The sequence below is a fragment of the Dicentrarchus labrax genome, unplaced genomic scaffold, assembly GCF_905237075.1.
Source record: "Dicentrarchus labrax unplaced genomic scaffold, dlabrax2021, whole genome shotgun sequence".
In the NCBI taxonomy this organism is placed as follows: Eukaryota; Metazoa; Chordata; class Actinopteri; family Moronidae; genus Dicentrarchus; species Dicentrarchus labrax.
In genome coordinates, this window is record NW_026136707.1 from 13,271,198 (window position 1) to 13,289,971 (window position 18,774).

The window sequence follows — 18,774 nt, forward strand, 5'->3', positions numbered from 1 at the left end:
TTATTCTTAATATGGGTTATAATCTTATATATACTGTCAATGGTTGTGACCAGTAAAACGGAGGGGGCAGTAATGCAGTGGGCAAACAGGAAGACGTTTGTGAGTTTTTCCGACCGTACCTGAAGGCAGCAAAAGTTCGAAAAGTATGGCGGCGGAGTGTTTGACAACAGTAACAGAGCAATGGATACGGGACAGATTACAATTAAAACATCCCTATCTTGGTAACATTATATCTCATGCGAATACAAACGGTGTATAGAAATAAACAGCAGCTAACATTAATGGCAGAACCGTGGCGTTTAGCTTTTGTGATGACAACAGTTGTAGACAGTTACTTTCTTAAGCCTCAGCATCGGTGGCTAAGCTAACAGCAGCTAACATGGCTACCGGGCAATAACTGCCACCTCCTGTAAACCAAAGCACCAGAAGCAGATAATACAGTGCGGTCTCATTTGTACACATATTGTGCTTTTTAAACAGGTGATGTCCGCTCGCTGAGCCTCCCGGGGACCTACGAGGAGAAGATCAGACATCTGGGAAACGCACTGATTCACTTTGTCCGTCTGAAGTCTCTGGACCTCTCCTGCAATGCACTCGTCTCGGTGGAGGTGAGTTCTGTTTGAAGTCTGGATCATGTTTTTAAACCTTAAACGTGTTTGTAAAATGACAGTTCTGAAAATGGAAAAGGTCAGCGTCCAGTTATCCACTTAAATACAATTTTTAAAGCTGCTAAAGTCATCATATTCCACGTTATAACGTTTATGTTTTCTATTGGTTTGTTACAACTCCTCATTTAAAGCCATGTGATGCATTCATTGAAATATTCAACTCCAAGATTCAGCCTTCAGACATATTTGGTATCTTTGAAAACGATAAGTTCTGCAGGTTTGAAAGAGATTTGTCTGCATGGCATTAGTTTGTAGTGACTGACCAACCCAGTGACCCTCTCTAACCACAGCTGGTTCACTTCACCCACCACAAGCATTATACAATCTTGTGTTGGAGGTGTTGTAGGTGACATTGTTGAATATGAACATATCTCAGAGTTGCCATTGTGTGTGACCCCTTTTAAAGCTGTAGTGTTTCCTCCCCAGGGCGTTCAACATTTGAAAGTGTTGGAGAGGCTGATCCTGTACTATAACTGTATACCTTCCCTTGAAGAGGTGAAGGTGCTGTATGAGCTGCCAACTTTGAGAGAGCTGGACCTCAGGCTCAACCCCTTGACCAAAACTCACCCACACTATCGCCCTCATGTGGTGCATGCCATGCCCAGCCTGCGCAAACTAGGTAAAACATAGCCATGTTGCCCAGACTTTGCTAATCTCAGCTCGGTTTGCAGCGTAACTGAGTGTCTTCCTTTGCTTTCTAGATAGCTGTCCAGTCAGAGACACTGAGCGGAAAGCTGCCATAATGCAGTTCTCCTCTGACCTTCTACCTCAGCAGAAGAGCTCATCTTTAAATCAGGCTCCTGGCCAGAGGTACACTGATTGTCAGATGTTTAACTCGTAACTAACTGATGAGTTGATGTGTCTCAGCTCAACTTTGACTTGATAGAAGGTCTACCAATGATTATGAGAACATGGAAAACCCACTGAACTGATTTTGATGTTTGTTGGGTCAAGAATAGTATGACAGGGCAAAGAAGCTTTGGGAATGTTTGGTAATTGTTTGGTAAATTAATCTATTCACCAAACATTTTCAGCTATCTTGCCTCAATCATTGTGGTGCCTGAGGCCGTTAATCTGTCATGTGATTGATATATCACCATAGATACCATGTATGCAAAACACAAGTCATCTTTTTCATCAAAAATACTATTTTAAAAATGGCATTGTCCTTAGTTAATACAAAAACTAAGGGTATGAATGCCCATCACTCTAATGTACTGATAATGAAGTTACCATAATCCAAATGAATTCCTTTCTGCTTTTACTGGCTTTTATTATGTTTCCCAGAAGCAGTAATCAGAGACTGGCTTTAGTTGATCGCTTAACTAAGAGGCTCTCTCTCCTGACCGACACCGATGATATTGTGTTGAATTTCGTTGGTACAAATCATGGGGACCAAAGAAAAACTCCGCCCCTCTCTGACTCAGTTCACAAGGAAGCAGAAGGTAGGATGCCAAAGTCCAAACGCGAATTCTCAAATCAAAACCAAACCAGTAGATTTTATGTTTTGTGTTCAAACTTCTATTCATGTCAAACTGTCTTCTGTCTCACAACACACAGAGGACGAATCAAAAGATTTTACAGAACAGAGGAGTTCTACTCCAAAACAGGTTTTTTTTTTATCTCACTGTCTGTCAAACAATATCATCAGTAGTATTTACATTCTCATATTGTATGTGCTCTTTTCTTTTTTTTAGGAAACTGCTAAATCCATCCTCAGGTATCCCCCCACAAAATATGGTACGTTTTTACAGCTCTCTGTACAGACAGAGTCTATTAGAGATGTAGAATTAGTGATATCCTATAATTATATGATGGGAATAAGACTGTTTAATGGTAATTTTCTCTACCTTAGTCCCAGCTTTATGTGGAGTAATCAACATCTGTAATTTTTATTTGGTGATCAGAATAAGTAATCAGAACTAGGTGAATGTAGAATAAAATACTTTATCTGGTTATAGTTAAATAGAGGTCACACTGTCAGTTATTTTCCTGACATTGTGTAAAAACACCACTAGGGGGAGACAAGCCAATACTTATGTATTTTTAATCATGAACACAGTGTTTCTATTGAAGATTAGTTAATATCAGTGTTTTACTATGTAATTTGTAATTGAGCAGATAACACCAAGTCCAAAGTGCCACACACGAAAGAGCCATCTGATAAAAGAAACTCTACCTCATTAAAAGTGACTGAAAGACCAAAGGTATCCTTCGGCCCCTATGTAGAGAAACAAAGACCTGTACCTGGAAAACAAAAGCAAAAGGATCTCCCCAAACAAACCAGACATGTAGCCAAGGGACATTATACCCCCAATCCTGGTAAGAACTGAATGTCTGTACTTAATAAAAACCCTTCTTAGAAGTTCCATAAATCCACAAATACCCAATTAAATTTTCTTGGCAAGTTGCTGAATGTATGTTTTCAACCTTTTTCCAGATCAAAGTTGTCGGCATAGCTCTTCATTTATTAATATCCGCCCTCCCAGTCCATGCCGTCCTGGTTTCAATCTGTCTGACCCCTCCAACCCTATCTTACATCCTCCAAGACTGACTTACTCTAGCTTCAACAAGACAGAAGGGGGCTCCAGCCTGCCGGAGACAGTGGAAAAGAAAAAAAGGGTGCGAAGTTAATTCAGTCTCCTTACTATTTCACATACTGAGTCTTTATTCATTGGTTCTTACTAATTGTAAAAAATTATATCTGAGTTTGTCCCCCCTGTCCCCCCCCCCCCCTCATATCTACTCATCTCTGAATTCACCCACCAGGGTACTTATAGGAAACCCCTGGAGATGCTCCTCAACCTTGTGGACAAACATTGGATGGGAGAGAGATCGCTCCATCATAACAACAACTTCCTGTGTGAGTTGGAGCTTGTTTTTTTTTTTTGGGGGAATGTGGTATCTGATTACCGGAGCCTGAGATAATGAATGTCTTCATCATTTCTATTTTTGGCTCTAGCTCAGGCAGTCCAGATCCTTTCTATGATGGAAAACGATATTTCCAGTCGGGAGGCTGAGGTCAGGACCTTAAGACGGGAAGCTGACGCGCTGAACTTTCAAGCGGCTGCACGAGAGGAAGAGCACAAAACTGAAGTCCGTAACCTCTCTGTTCAGCTGGAGGAAGCGCGCAGTGCAGTCGTGAGTGGACACGCACTGGAAAACTATGTTGAGCTTTAGACTGTTTTGATGAGCATGCTGTGTTTATTGTCTTTACTCTAACACAGGGCAAACTAAATGAGCAGTTGAGGATTGTCTTGGAGGAAAATGTCTCTCTACAGAAACAGCTCATCAAGTTAGAACGACAGTATCTCAAGTCTATGATGAAAAGTTCGCCTATTACTCAGATTAAAGGTGGGTGTACAGTAAATGCCAGTGGGAGAAGTTTGATTTTTACAGTTTTCCTTACAAACTCTCACACTCTGCTTTCACATCCTTAGAGGCCCAGACAGAGGTGGAGGAGCTGAAGAAAGAGATCGAGGGGTTGAGGGAGAAAGTGCAGGAGGCTGAGAAAGTCAAGGAATTGTCAAATATGCTGCAAGAAAGCCACAGGTAAGAAAATGTGGGCATGTTAGTGTTGACACTTGGTTTTTTGCCGGATCTGCACACAATGATGTTCTCACACCTAAATCTGCCCTACTTTGTTGTCTGTCTGTGATTTGTGTCTGTGTACGTACTGCAGGTCCCTGGTGGCTACCAATGAGTGTTTGCTAGCTGAGCTGAAGGGAAGTGGGGAACTTTAAAGGAGAATTTGAATGAAGAGAAGCACCCTGGGATTAAAATATCCAAGCAAGACTATGATGTGCGTCATATTAGTGCTACATTCGCTGCACAAAGCCAAGCTACAAATGGTTTTTAATTCCTTTTTACTTACTTACTACATTTATTTTTTTGTGTGTATTAAGTTCCCACCCTTTCTGTGTTTATAGTATGTTTTATTATTTTCCAAAAATATGTATAGGCTGTTTGCTTGATGTAAACAGTAACGGGGAGAGGCAATTCTTTGAAGAAAGTTTGTGTATGAGCGTGTGACAGGGCTGTTATGTTTATGATGATGATTATTATGAGTGGAAAAATGTTAGCGAGAAGGTCATAATGTATTTCCTGGATCAGTGGCAAGATTTTGTGTCTCTTAGTTTTTTTTTTTTTTTTAGGTCACTTGTGTCTCCATCTGCTTTGTACGCTGCAGTGGAATGAATGCATCTAGATTCCAGCTGCACTGTGACTTTATTTATACCTCTGCCTGAGGGCTGGAGAGCTACACACACACACAAACACTTTCCTCTCACAAACACTAATGTAAGACCTGGCAAACCAGGTTAGGATGTGGATGCTACTACATAAAACTGGTGGGGAGTTTCACAGTGTTCCTGGAAAAGCCTTAAGAATATAAAACATTGTGTTTTGACTTACACCCTGTAACCTGCTCAACAGAGGTTCAGGAGTGTGTTTTTTTTTATTTTCCATAATGCACTACAAATCATGAACACACATTAAGAGGCCTAAAGAACAAGAACAAAAACACACTGCATGCACCAGGGCACAATAGTACATTTAAAGTTATTTGGGGGAAAAAAAAACATAAGACAATATTGTTCCTCCACATTAAAGGTGCACAGTATTTGGCATAAAGCACAGAAAACAGATCATACTCAAGCTACTGCAGCAGACAAAAAACACACCGATAGCTGCTATGCTTGCGCTTGATGCATGATTCTTCATCAGCTGAGGCTACAGGTAATGTGTGACAAATGTGAGACAAACACTGTCACTGTTGGAAAAATATTCTACAAAAGTATATTACTTGTTTGCAATTTTCCCTTTATCTCGTACAGTATGTAAAGATATAACAGTAAAACCCTGCTCTTGTTTTCAGTTTGTGCCTTGGATGATGGTACCACACATAAAAGGTACTTTCGGTACATTTTTTTTTTTACCAACAAATAGATTAACACTAGAGCATAGCTGACTTTGTACATGTACAGGTTGATATATATTGATTTCAAGCTGGTGATGAATTTGTAAAATTCAATATATATTGATTTCAAGCAATACACGATTTTATCATGATCCCACAATTTCATCACTTAATTATTTTTTTTTTGCAAGAAAATATTTCTACGTCTGTCCAGTAGTCTGTCTTCACAGCAGGCACGGCAGTTTAGATATGACAAACTCCTACTGTCATCTATATGCTTCTGAATCAAATGCAATATACGTAACATGCACAAAGTACAGCAATACAGAAAAAAAAAAAACAACAACATATGAAGCCAGTGTCATAAATTAAGCCATGTGGCTATAACCTTTAAGAATATACACAATCTTACCACAAATATATTAGAACTACTGTATAGAAATAAGATGAGGAAATATAAGTAAATTGTTAAAAATACAATCTTGCACAACTGAGCTCATCTAATGTGGGTGTGGGCTTCCTTCAGCTGAAATCCATTTAAAGTTCAAAAAGTATGTTAGCAAAAGGTTAAAGTAGATACAACAGGGTCTGAATAACGACAGTGTAAAATAGGAAACTCCTGTTATATTGTTTTTCTTTTAAGTGTGCATTGCATGGTACGTGTTTTGTTTTTCATGTTTTACATATTCACAAAAGAAAGACATGGCAGTGGTAAAAAATGTTCAGTCTAATGTATTTAAAAAAAAAAAAAAATGAGCTGAAGGCAAATTATGGAAATGACATAACATTTAAAAAATCAACAGCAAATTTTATGAAAACCAAACAAGTGGGGTTGGCAGACAGATAACACTGAATATGGAATTAACCATTTAAGCTGTCAAAAGAAATAAACATTGATAATATCTATGTCAAAAATGTGTGCCAATTATGATCGAAACTCTGTAAAACAAATTAAAAATGCATCTCTTCAACTAAATAGGGGAATAGAAAACTTCCATTAAAAGGTGCAATGCCGCTAATTCATCAAACTTGTCCCACTTTTGTATTTCTTGGCAAGTTGTTTCAATTGTGCTCAATAAATATTATAAGGCCCTATCATAACAACAAAGCTTCAATATTCATAGCATAGCAGTTTCTCTCGTTTGTTCTCTTCAGTGTTTGGCAGTAACTTGCAATCAGACAGGAATGTACCAGCTGGTGATGAATTTGTAAAAATAGATGTAAACAGTTTTCCAGTTCTCACACTTCACAAAGAGAGGAACTCAAAAACATCTCTCTCTCTCACACACAAAATAGATGGGTGGGAAAATATATGAAATCCTATTCTTTTGTGCTTTCTTTGAGTACTCTTTTAATAGAAAATTATCCTAGTAGTTGATCAAATGTTTATTTCCTCATCCTCGCCCTCACATGGGTTTGCCCACGGTGGGTTTATTCACTTTCTTTTCGTATGACCCTCGGTGTTTGTATCCCGAGACGTATCCGGAAGTGTCAACTATGTCTTCTCGTCCCGCCTTACCCTTCCCGCGGCCGGTGGGGTCAAACCGCTCCTTGTGTGACCCTGTAAACTTGCTGGTGTCTGTGAGACGACTCACTGTCGGGGAGGCCACGGCTCTCTGTGGGGAAGGTTTTTAAAACATTTTAGTTTAGTCTGTTATTCCGCTAGGAAAGCAGTAATCCTTACGCTTCGAGTCTTACCGTGACTCCTGCAATGACAGGTGTCTTGCCCTCAATCAGCTTGAAGACCTCTGCCTCGGCTTCCTCTCCAGTCTTCTCTTTGTATTTCTTCCTGGCCAGTTCTCCGAGTGCAACCTTGAACTCATCGTATGTGATGTTGCGACAGGATTTTTTCCTGAAATGTAGTTGGAAAAGAAGCTTAATTATGGGAGAACGCTTCACTGTATAACTTTTTATTTGTGTCTTTATAGCGCATAAACCCGGCAACAAACTATGTCTCCAGGGACGGAAACGCTGTATTTAAGATTGCTTTATCAGCAGCTCTTTTCTACAGCCTCTCAGTCGAGTTAGAAAGCTTAAAAACGAGCAGACAGTAGTGTACACAGAGCCATGTGTGATCACTTCAACATGGCAGTTGTAAGACACAGCATGGAGATGGTTTTGCACTGAGATAAACAATGAGAAAACTTTCTCTGTTTGGATCTCGTCTCCCAGTGTGTCTCGGTACTTAACTGTTGTCTGAGCAACTCCACAGACTTACACACACACACACACACACACACACACACACCTCTCTGGGCTGTATATGTGACTGTCTCTTCATATCATGTATCATATTGTGTTCAGCTGTATAGCTCAGCTCCGGTAATCGAGACCCAGAGCCCTGATGTTTTTCATTCTAGCTAGGGACATTTAGACCTGCTGAATCCCTGTATTCTCACATAAACTTCTCAAACTGTTGTAACCACTGACAGTACCATACCACAGATCATCATCATCAATCATTCTCCTTCTGAGAGTGCTCCAGTTGTTTAACTGGCCATGTGCCCGTTTCACTTCCACGTTAAAAGTGCATAGTAACACAAACACAAACAGCCATTGCTGTGGTGATAAATCACCTAAACAACAGCCTATAAAGCCTGCAGTCTCCCTAGGCAACCTGCTGTCATAGCAACAAGCTACAGTAAACAGGGATGTTTTGGTTTATTATTAATTCGACTCATCCAGTGACCCTTTTTTTTGTTTGGGCGATCCATCAGTGTTAAACATTTGAGAGCTCCATTCCTCCGCGCCTGTTCCATGCTGTCTATTGTCAGGCTGGTCACTGGATTTCCAGCTGCTGTTTCTGTCCGAGGGAAGATAACTGTGTGTCCTCTGCAGATCTCCTCATACTTAGCTAATAAATTCTCCAGAGTATACAAATGATTAAGCTGCATAAATAAACAGCAAATCAGAAACCTAGGAGGCTGTGATAAGGGTTAAACCCGTTAAAGGGCGAGTGGAACTTTGTTTTAGCTCGCTGACCTGCTGTTTATTTACATAGTTCAACCATCTGCACTGCATGATCCATATGGATCTGACATAGTAGTTGGCTGATTCTGTATCATGGTAAAATGCTCCAATGATCATGTTCAGTGATGAGGAAATACATCCAAAGCCTGGAAAATGAAGCCACAATAAGACCATGCTAGTAATTAATTAGTCCACGCCAGATTTTTACCTCATCCAGAGTTTATGCTTTGGTAGTCTGGCTCCAAGCAGCCAGACAGCAAAGCAGAGACTCAATGTGGCGCAGCAGACCTTCATACCCACAATAAATAAGGATTTATTCAGCCATACCGTCATTAGCCAGAGCTCATTAAGATGTTTAATTTTTGTGTGCAAGCAAAGAGCTTTGACACTGATTAAAGGGAAAGTGAAGATCTACATCTCTGGCATGGCAGCCCTCCCTGGCTCAGTCATGCCTGGAGTCAGGAACTACATGAAAATGAGCCCTTCCCCCAGTCTGTACCTCTTTTTATCCTGTGGCTGCCTCTGAAGTGTACACACACCACACACTTTGTTCAGATTCTACTGTATGATGCTCCCTGATTAGAGTTTGTACAGCTCAGACAACAGAGCCTGTACATTCACATGCCAGACACACACATCCAAGTACTTAATGTATACAACATTACACAGACTCACCATGAAAAGCATGTATGGCATGCTTTTTTCCCCCTTCAATCTTAGTTACACCATACACATTGCACATGTCTAAATATTGCTCACCAATAGAGTATGATGTAAACAAGCTTATCCCACAACCAGCTTTAAGTTCCCACTCTAGTCTTGCCAGGAAAAATGCTCACAGCAGTAAACATGAACACCCGTTCCCATGCCAACTGTGAAGGTGTTGATGTGGGTGAAAAAGTCTAGAAAAACAACAATACTTCTTTTGCTTTACTGTACGAGGTGATGGTTGAAATAATGGATGTTTATACATTTGTATGAGCTATAAACCCTTAAGGGTATGTTCTTGGTAGGTAAAGGTGCTTATTATTTTTCAGCTGAGAACGTTCACTAAATAATGCCAATCCTAAACGTGTAAACTACAAGTACTTGCTTTAGTCTGCATATTCCATTCTGCATTGTTATATCTTGCACCTTTTTGGGGTGTATAGATGTGATCAATGATGTTATGTTAAAGCTTCAAGTTATAAACAGGCACAAATAGACCTGGTTAAACATGTAAGTTAATGTAATAGTAGTATTAAGTCCTAGTGTTGGAGATAGATTTTTAGGATTTCAGTACTCCTGGAGCTGCCTTTTTCCCCTGAATTTTTATAAATTGTATCTCAACACTACAGAAATAAATAGTCTCAAACAGACAAATAACACTATAATAATGAATAATAAGACCATTTTGGAATCTCCTGTTTATAAGTTTGTACACAAAGTGACTGAGATTGAACTATGACACACCAGCAGAAGATGGAAAATCCTCTAAATAAATATGAGATTCCCAAGCAGACATTTTTTATGGCCTCTCCACTCCTGCAGCAAGACTTGATGATGAGTGGCTTCAAGCCATTCTCTTCTATTCTGGTGCTGTCTAGCAGAGCAATCTTTATTCAGAACATTCAACCATTATAAAAATGAATGAAGAGCTTCAAAATAACCATGCGCAAAGACCATACAAATCCACATTGTAAACGCCCTGTCCTTTCATACTCAGGCTTTTTTCTTTTCCACTTAGGCTACACCTGTATGTTCCTTATTATATGTGGACATTAATAATACTGACAGTTAATGTTGTGTGAAAGACTGCACTACACTAAACTTATCTGTCAATGTTATATCAACCCAAATAGTCTGCAGACACTTAGCTCACTTGGTAAACATAAGCACAGCTGTACAGATGAAACATTTTCCTTCATTGGCGAAATAATATTGAGGTCACAGCTTATTATTAGACTCCACTCCACTCAAATCAAGCAGTATAGGATGAATCAAACTGGCCTGAGGACATACAGAATGAGCCGTCTTGGGCTCTTGCTCTGGCTGCTGTTTCTAATGGACAGCTTCAGCTGAGCCAACCTAATATAAGAAACTATCTTCCAAAATAAACTGCCTGAAAACATGGAATTCAATAACTACACAAGAGTGTTAGAGTTGTTTCTATAATGCGTATGCTAACTTCAGTTAATGTTTCATTGGTGCAAACACTAATGAAACATTAAGAAACAGTTGACACCTTAATGAATTCCAAGTCAGTTTCCATTGCCCTGTCTGTCTGGTCAGTCAATGTACAATAAAGTTAGTGCCTGTTTTACTTGACTGTGTGCTAAAGACAATGACACTGATTCAATTAAATTCAAAAATAGACAAGAAATATGCTTTGTCTCCTGTGTTCTTACAACCACAATGCTTCCATGTTTGCACAACCTTAGTGGCCTTTTGGGCATGTTGATCTGGCTGACTAAGCCTGTAGTCATATCTGCTGCTGCAACAGTAAAGAAACACTACGTTGTAAAAAGAACACAATCCTGTAGTGGCACGCCTGTTACATGATCTTAGCTGGCGCAGATGTTAACAGACGGATTTAGAGCAACTGAAACAGACTTTTAGACAATGAAAGGTAAAAGCCCCAAACAGAAATTAGAATTATTATTATTTGTTTTTCTTACTTGACTTTGCTGAAGACAATGTCCACGTCAGTGAGGGTGATGTTCTTGCCGTCAATCACGCCACAGTCCTTGCAGAGCTTGGACCAGTTCTTGCCGTGCATCTCCTTGCCGGTGGCTCGAGTGTCACCGTGAATGGCGAAGCGCCGAAATGCCTCTTCCAAAGCGGTCAACTCCACTGGTGTGGACGACCCCACGCCTCCTTCACTAGTCCCATTAGAGTCAGATGAAAGCCTTTTGGACGCCCGGTCTTTAGAGTGTTCACTGTGTGGCCGTAAAGGGGCCGAGGTGATGTTAGAATGCTTGGCTGTCTGGACTTTAAAGTCATCTATGTTGTCTCTGTGAGGGTAAAAATACAACATCATTTGATCATCCATGTGATAGAGATATATATGGCAGTTTTCTGTTGAGGTTATATACGTAATGGAAAATTTAGTATATGCACAGACGCCACCTAATTTGAATATTCAGGTCTGTAAAATATCACAAGTGGTTTGAGAAGAACAATCGTTGGGGGCATATAAGGTTAAGTAACAACATCAAATAATTTCTGTATCTGATATAACTCTGTTCTGCAAGACTTGCAATGGACAAACTCTTCTGTAGAAAGTAAACAGTGCGTCATGCCTTAAGGTCAAGACACAGCTTGCTAGTTTGTCTTTGGGCTGTCCCTGTTTGCACGGTACTTCTGTCTTACAGGAAAGATTAGACTCTCCAGAGGTGTGTTTCTGTGCTCAGACTGCCTGTGAATGGGCAGATGTCTTACGTGTTCTGGCACAAAGGTGAAGGATATAAATAGATCTCTGTGGAATTCAAAGGCACACAAATCAAGAACCAAGAGAGCAGATGGACATTTGAACTAACACACAAAATGTGAGGTGAAGGCTCAAATACTGTAGATGACTTCTAAAACTTACTTCTGGTCTGCCATGCTTGTGCAGGAATTTGGTTCCTTCTGTGCAGTGCTTGGATTAGCTGACTTTTGTTTCCTCTTTGTGCTGTGGAAAAGATGAGAATGGAGGTGAATACTTTGAGCGGATGTGTCCGTACATATGTTGGTGCCAGCGTGGAAGGCATAATAAAGAAAAGAATAAAAGGAAAGCCATTAACGTAGCATCACCACAGAAAGTACAATATTCCACTCTTGTCCTCATCACCCTTTAATCATGCACAATCATGACATAATGTCTAATCCAATCTGACGTACAGTCACAGTCAGAGCTACGTTTAAGTTAAACCTTCAGAATGGAGTGAATATTAACCTTCAAAAGGAACAGTATAAAAATCCACTTAATCATCATTAAAACTGTTTTTCTTTCAGGTCTGCATTTTCACAATGAACAATTCAGGGTTTTCCCATTTGAACATATCATCATCCAGATAAGCATCTCTGTGTACAGAGCAGCAGTATTTCACCCCCTAACTTATCTTCACACTTACATAACATCCATTCTTACCGTAGTCATCATTCCCCAAGTAAATTGCAGGAAAATCTAATTACTGCCAAACAAGAGTGCACAAAAGGCACTTGTGCTACTTCTATTAAGATAATGTAACCCTGAACTATATTTGTAGCAAGTGATGGTGCTCTGCTCACCTTTCAGCTGTTCCCATACTTAGCTCAACATCCTTAAAGGACATGTGCTGCCATCGCAAAGTATGCCCTAAAAAGTCTCTAAAACAGTTTGCCAGTGGTTGCACTTGCTACAGTTTAAATAGATACAAACAAGATGCAACTCGGAGAGAGATGCCGTGTCCCGTGGACTAAACCGTCTGCTGCAGCTAGCAAAGTTTCAAACAAGTCACCAATACATGCTTTCACTCACCCCCAGTGGCACCATGTAAAGCGTAAAGGGTTTTGTTTCCACAACCCTGTGGCCAACAATTACAAATGTGACCTTGCTAAGTACAGTTGACACTTAAATGGGTACAAAAGTTCCAAGATTGACACTGCATGAAGCCATTATAATCAGGATGTCAATTCTTAGAGGAAAAAAAGAAGAGATTATTAATGTGTATGAATAATGGCATTCAGAGCAGCAGACACTGGGAACCCATTGTCCAATGCTAGTGGCTTCACTGTCTGACCCATGCCCATTTCTTCACACATACACACATGGTGACATCGCAGAGTACCACTATTCATGGCAGGGGTTTTGTAGTCATATGTCATCGAGGACTCAGGCCAAGGCAATCCAGATAGAATTACTGTGGTTGTTGAAGCCTCAATCTTTTATTTCTCAACTATATATATCACCAATGTGGTACAGATGTAAAATATATTTATCACTATAAAGGAGTTCAGTTCTTAATAGAAAATCAAAAGTATTTGCTGTGCTAATTACTCTGTACACAAGTCCACAGTAATATACTGTGAAGTATACTTTGAAAAAAATGTAAATGTGCGTAATTTCCAGAAGCACCTTCATATCAATGCGAAGTCTGGGCTTATCAGATGTAATTTAATCAAAGAATCAAATCAAATTTAACCTGAACAATTGGAATTGGAGAAATTTGATCTAATTGTGTGATCAGTGCCATTATATAGCCCTATACGAAAATATTTCATAGAACTAATACAATCACATCTGGGGCTGCAACTTATTTAAATACTTTTTCTTCCTTCAGTGAAAATGTACACTGCATTCTCATGTCCTACATCTTGTAATCCTCAATAAAACGTACTTGACATAAATAAATACATCTCCATTCACTTAATCATTTAGTCAATAAAATGTCATGAAATAGTGGAAAATGTCCACAAAGCGATTTCATTGGATAATAAAGAACAGGGAAGCAGCCAATTGTCACATTTGAGAAGCTGAAACTAAGGAATGTTTGGCATTTTTGATTGATAAAAGACGATTAATGTATTGATTAATCAATTTATTATATTCAATTTACATATTTATTTTATTTTTTAAGTATTTCAGCTCTAATCATGTCACTCTCTTTAGATCATCATACATGTTTTTATGTTTTTTAAGTAGTTCAAGTACAATCATTTGCAGGATTCATTCATTTCTAATCAACAGAATTACACTACAATGCAAAGGAAGGAAAACATCTTTTACCAGAAATAACATTACATTACATGGAAACACAAAGCAGTTCTAATCTACTAAATCTACTTTGAATTGTAGCTTGTGCTGTTCTGTGGTTCAGTTTTTGCACACACTGAGCTTATTAACTTCACTTTCAGTGGGCATCCACATCCTTTCAAATAGATTAGCTACTTGCTGTGTATTTCCCTTTGTGCCTCAATGACAGCAGCAACATCTATGAGAAACAAAGGAATCTTTTCACTCTCCTCCTCCAATTTATAGTCAGTAGTTTCAAGTGCCTCAAGTACCTCAGTACAACAAGCCTCCTCAAACCACATTATGTTCAATACATGAGAGAGAGGTCATTAACACTAAAGTTCAGTGGCCTGAAGTAGAGCACAGATGAAAGGAAATGTAGTGCTCTGACAGAGCTGTTTTAATTGTATCATCAAGATCATTTGGTACAGTTAAGCTCCATCTTACAAAATTGCATCTTTGATATGTTAAAAGAATTAGACAAATAAAAACATCATTTTGGTACAGATTTGTCCCGTGCCTTTTTTCTGCCCCACTTTGCCACATAAAAACAGGAAGCCATTTGGTTAAGGGCAGATCTCCAGAGACAAATCTGTGACTGGATGACAGCATGCTTACATACACTCGCCTTCTGGCAATACACTGCACAGATGAGTGCTTTTAACTATAAATTGACCCATTTTGAACTGCATCTATTCATAGTAACAATACGCTGCCATGGCTAGAACATTCTATTCATTCTCAAGGGGAGGAGATCAGCTAGCAGACAACATGGCTGAAATACCAAAAACTAAAATTTTGTGTTTAACTGTTAGTTTGGCAGATGGTGTTTAACTCACAAAATGATGACACTGTTGTCAGAGTGATGTGACCCGTGTTGTGTGTGTGTGTGTGTGTGTGTGTGTGTGTGTGTGTGTGTGTGTGCGCGACACAGAGAGAGAGAGAAAGGAAAGTGTTTAACAGTAGCCTACTCCCTCCATCATGCCATCATGGTGAGTGGGCATGCAGAGATCCCATCTGCTTTCTATCTAGATCAGTGTCCTTTTCAGGCTGCTGCTCGGGAATGTGACAGTGTCAGTCGATCAAAACATAAAAATCATCATTACTACACCGAAGCCCCCCACTCTGCTCAAGACTGATCTCCATCTACAGTACTGCTGGCTCTCTGCTACTGGTGACTAGTCCTCCATTGCTGCCCTAAAACTACCATCAGTCAGCCATAGAGCTGTGACAAAGAGTCAATCAACAGAAAATGAAGGTATTAACTATTTTGATAATTGATTAATTCTTTATGAATATTTTTAAGCATAACAGCAAACATTTGATGGTTCAAGCTCCTCAAGTTTGAGAATTAACTTACAATGAATTTGATATTTTGGGGTTTTGGGCTGTTAGCAAGATATTTGATGGCCTCACCTTGTCTCAAACAAACAGTTACAGGAATTAATTTGTACTGTTCTATTAATGTTTTATGGACCAAATGATGTATGGATAAATTGAGAAAATAATCAGCAGATTAACAATAATTCAAATAATTGTTAGTTGCTAATGCTAATGAATCACAATGTGGCACTGAGTGACATGGCCCTTTGTTAAAATGAGCATGGGCATTGTAGTATTGCAATTTATATCGAGTTAATCACACATAAACTATCCTAATGGAGTTCATGGCGGTTTAAGACATATATCAAATTATCACATAATTTATATTCTCAATATCCCAAGTTCTATTCCAGGGATTCCTCTCTCTCTCTCTCTCTCTCTCTCTCTCTCTCTCTCTCTCTCTCTCTCTCTCTCTCCATGTTTCATAGCTAATAAGTGAAAAATACTCTCTATAGTGCCACAAGTGAAAACAGTCCCCAACAAATGTTTACTCATGTTTGAGTAACCTTTGCTTAATGTACACTGTCAAGCTGTTTTAGCAACTCATCACTTAGCACTTAAAAATAATTTAACAATATATTTATGAACATTTTATAAAGATTCGTTAGGCGACACCAATGTGTTTAGGGCCACAGACAGCATGAGGAAGTCAGAAAACAGTAAAAAATTACAAACAAATTGTTGGTTTTGGTCGGTAATAACAATAATATAGAATCCCTTTCCTTCAACATGGTCTCAACATTGTTTCAGGATTATACAACCTGACACAGCTAAATACAACCTCTTAACCATTCCCCAGAATGCCCACACTCTCCCCCCGAAGACACAAAGAGAGAGGACATGACATCAACATGCTGCAGCCCGGGGCTGAGGTCACCACCATGCTGTCTCTGTCAGTCCTCGCCTCCCTAAACTCTTTAGTTGCTCTGTGAGTCAAAGATCTTGGCAAGCATTGTGCAGCAGAAAAACAAGATGTTTGAAACAAGCTACAGTGGTTATTGTTGGCAGCAGCACCAAGCCAAATAGAGGTATAAGGCAGTGTAAAGAAAGCCTGGGGGTCCTTATACAACCCCACATTCGTGAGGACTACGTGATGCCAGAGACAGCAGAAGTGTCCCTGACACGGCTCAGATGGAGAGAGGCCTGTTGAGCCAGCAGCAAATTAGCTCTGAGTAGAATCCAGTTAAATATTTTGTGAAGCCAGACTGTGTTGTAATGTCTCACTTAATTAAGATAACTAAATCACTGAAAAATGAAAGGCATAATGTTATGGTCAAAGTGAATAGATCATTCTTCCTTTGGATTAATGTATAGTAAAGACAATGCTGTTTGACTACAACACTTCATTTTGCCCAAAAGCATTCCCTTTTCATTTTGAAAAACCTGACCTGAATTTGAGTCATCACAAACAAAATAGGGTAATTTACACTCTGAGGGTAATTGTTTGTGACACAACCCAAAGGCTCTTGGACCAGTGCAATGAAACCTAGAATAGTGAAATCTGGGACAAACTCAGTGACTGTGTCTTCTTCTCATGCATACCTAATTCAACCTATGGGTATAATGCAGCTACAAAACCACACACTGAAACAATCACATTATCTTCTCTAGGTGTACTGTCTTTGAATTCCACTCACAAAACAATCCATTAATAACTTCTTTTCTACTGGTATAACCAGTGTCCAAACCGAATTCAATTCAATTATGAACATTATGAACATAAATTTGCAGTCAAGCTGCAGCCCAGTAATGCGATTACATCACATAGATTTAAATTGCCTCCTATTAGTCTATTTCCTGTCCTAAAGAGCTCAATTCACAGAGAATCAGGAAGCTAATAAAAGCGGACATTAATCTTTTATTTAATGCATAATTATGTAACTACCTACATGTAACCCAACAGCTTGGTATTTAGGCTGCAGGCACAGACCGTGTGCATTGTCAGTCCCTCTTTCTAACCAATAATGGTGCTTATTGGAGAACCCTTCACTCTGGCTCTCATCGAGCCCACGTTCAGAAGATAAACAGATGAGAAAAAGCGCATGTTTATATTACTGGACATGGCTGCAGCTGCTGGTTACACCACTGTCAGGGAGAAACATGTTACATAAACTTGCAAATGCCAGATTCACACCGTCCACGTGATCAGTTTGTTATTGTCAGCCCCAAATGCATGTCTGCCAATGCAGAACATGGCATTATAGGAAAAAAGAAAAAAAAACCTTTTAAATTTCACTCCAGTGTGGGCAGAGGCATGCTGTCACACGTCCTTGCAGGTTAAAATGCATCTTAGATTTCAATGTTATTACAAAAGGAAGCATGCAGAGGCATGAAAATAAAACAAAAAGCACCTTCAGGAATCAGCTGCATGTGTAGGCTGTCATCGAATTCTTCATCTTTCACATTGTGAAAACATGCATGTCTACCATGAGCCAAAATAAGCAACGCGAATACATTAATAATACCAAATTCAAAAAGAAATTGAATCACCTGGTGTCAAAATCCTCCACCTTCAAGTTCACAAAACCATAATTGTGCGTCGCGGAGTCTTGAAGTCTTTTTCCTCCCCGCTGCCTGAGCTCAAGTCCTCTCGATCAGTCCCTCCGAGATGCTGAAGAGAAACCAGCCCGCTGATTGGCTGCCGCCGTGTGCGACGAGCTTGTTTTCTTGTTGCCTCGTCGTTGTGGGATGTTGATGGTGCTCCAGTGCTCAGTGGAGCGCCGATAAACAAGCGGTCTGAGCTCTGAGCATCTCTCTGGTGCTTTGAGAGGCGGGGATGGAAGATATAAACAAAAGGAGGTGGATGGTTTTATATGGAGGATCATTTACAGCTTCATCAATAAACAACCAGTGACTGATCACTATAGGAAGGAGAGGCCAATGGTCACATACAGTGGCAATAAAAATATTTGATCCTTGCTCTTTTCCATGCACAGGATGTCTCAATGTCCTCATGGTGGATAGGACTGTTGGTGGTCAGGGAATTGACTCTGAATGGGACTACACTTAATTTCATAATCATATAAATTCTCTTTTGCCAAACAAATAAACAATTTTACATCCTCTCAAAAAGGATGCGTATCTTCCCAATGCTGCCCCCT

At 39.6% G+C, this 18,774-nt stretch overlaps 2 protein-coding genes across 3 annotated transcripts; one reads left to right on the forward strand and one right to left on the reverse strand.

The window, feature by feature from the left end:
• The first annotated feature begins 105 nt into the window (after positions 1–105).
• Positions 106–5,543, forward strand: cep72 (centrosomal protein 72). Its single transcript, XM_051406602.1, has 14 exons — positions 106–221; positions 481–608; positions 1,095–1,287; positions 1,370–1,478; positions 1,956–2,113; positions 2,229–2,278; positions 2,366–2,408; positions 2,790–2,990; positions 3,109–3,290; positions 3,438–3,531; positions 3,631–3,809; positions 3,896–4,022; positions 4,109–4,220; positions 4,351–5,543. The coding sequence occupies exons 1-14, from the start codon at positions 146–148 to the stop codon at positions 4,409–4,411; spliced, it is 1,713 nt and encodes a 570-aa protein (XP_051262562.1). The 5' UTR covers positions 106–145; the 3' UTR covers positions 4,412–5,543.
• Positions 5,066–18,397, reverse strand: LOC127367079 (tubulin polymerization-promoting protein). Of its 2 annotated transcripts, none has more exons than XM_051406603.1 (5): positions 18,164–18,397; positions 12,128–12,208; positions 11,214–11,549; positions 7,285–7,438; positions 5,066–7,202 (listed from the first exon to the last, which is right to left on the reverse strand). In XM_051406603.1, the coding sequence occupies exons 2-5, from the start codon at positions 12,139–12,141 to the stop codon at positions 6,993–6,995; spliced, it is 714 nt and encodes a 237-aa protein (XP_051262563.1). In that variant the 5' UTR covers positions 12,142–12,208; positions 18,164–18,397; the 3' UTR covers positions 5,066–6,992. The 2 variants fall into 2 exon arrangements, with proteins under 2 accessions (XP_051262563.1, XP_051262564.1); XM_051406604.1 differs by lacking the exon at positions 18,164–18,397 and adding an exon at positions 18,025–18,145.
• Between the last annotated feature and the right edge of the window lie 377 nt (positions 18,398–18,774).

Excerpts from the sequence above, each read along its gene's own strand:
- LOC127367079 (XM_051406603.1), bottom strand. Across the intron at positions 7,439-11,213 it reads ATTGTCTTCAGCAAAGTCAA|GAAAAAATCCTGTCGCAACA; the intron begins GTAAGAAAAACA and ends ACTACATTTCAG. Across the intron at positions 7,203-7,284 it reads CTGTCATTGCAGGAGTCACG|AGAGCCGTGGCCTCCCCGAC; the intron begins GTAAGACTCGAA and ends CCTTCCCCACAG.
- cep72 (XM_051406602.1), top strand. The coding sequence starts at position 146 with ATGGCGGCGGAGTGTTTGACAACAGTAACAGAGCAATGGATACGGGAC. Across the intron at positions 1,288-1,369 it reads GCCCAGCCTGCGCAAACTAG|ATAGCTGTCCAGTCAGAGAC; the intron begins GTAAAACATAGC and ends TTTGCTTTCTAG. Across the intron at positions 3,532-3,630 it reads TCATAACAACAACTTCCTGT|CTCAGGCAGTCCAGATCCTT; the intron begins GTGAGTTGGAGC and ends TTTTGGCTCTAG.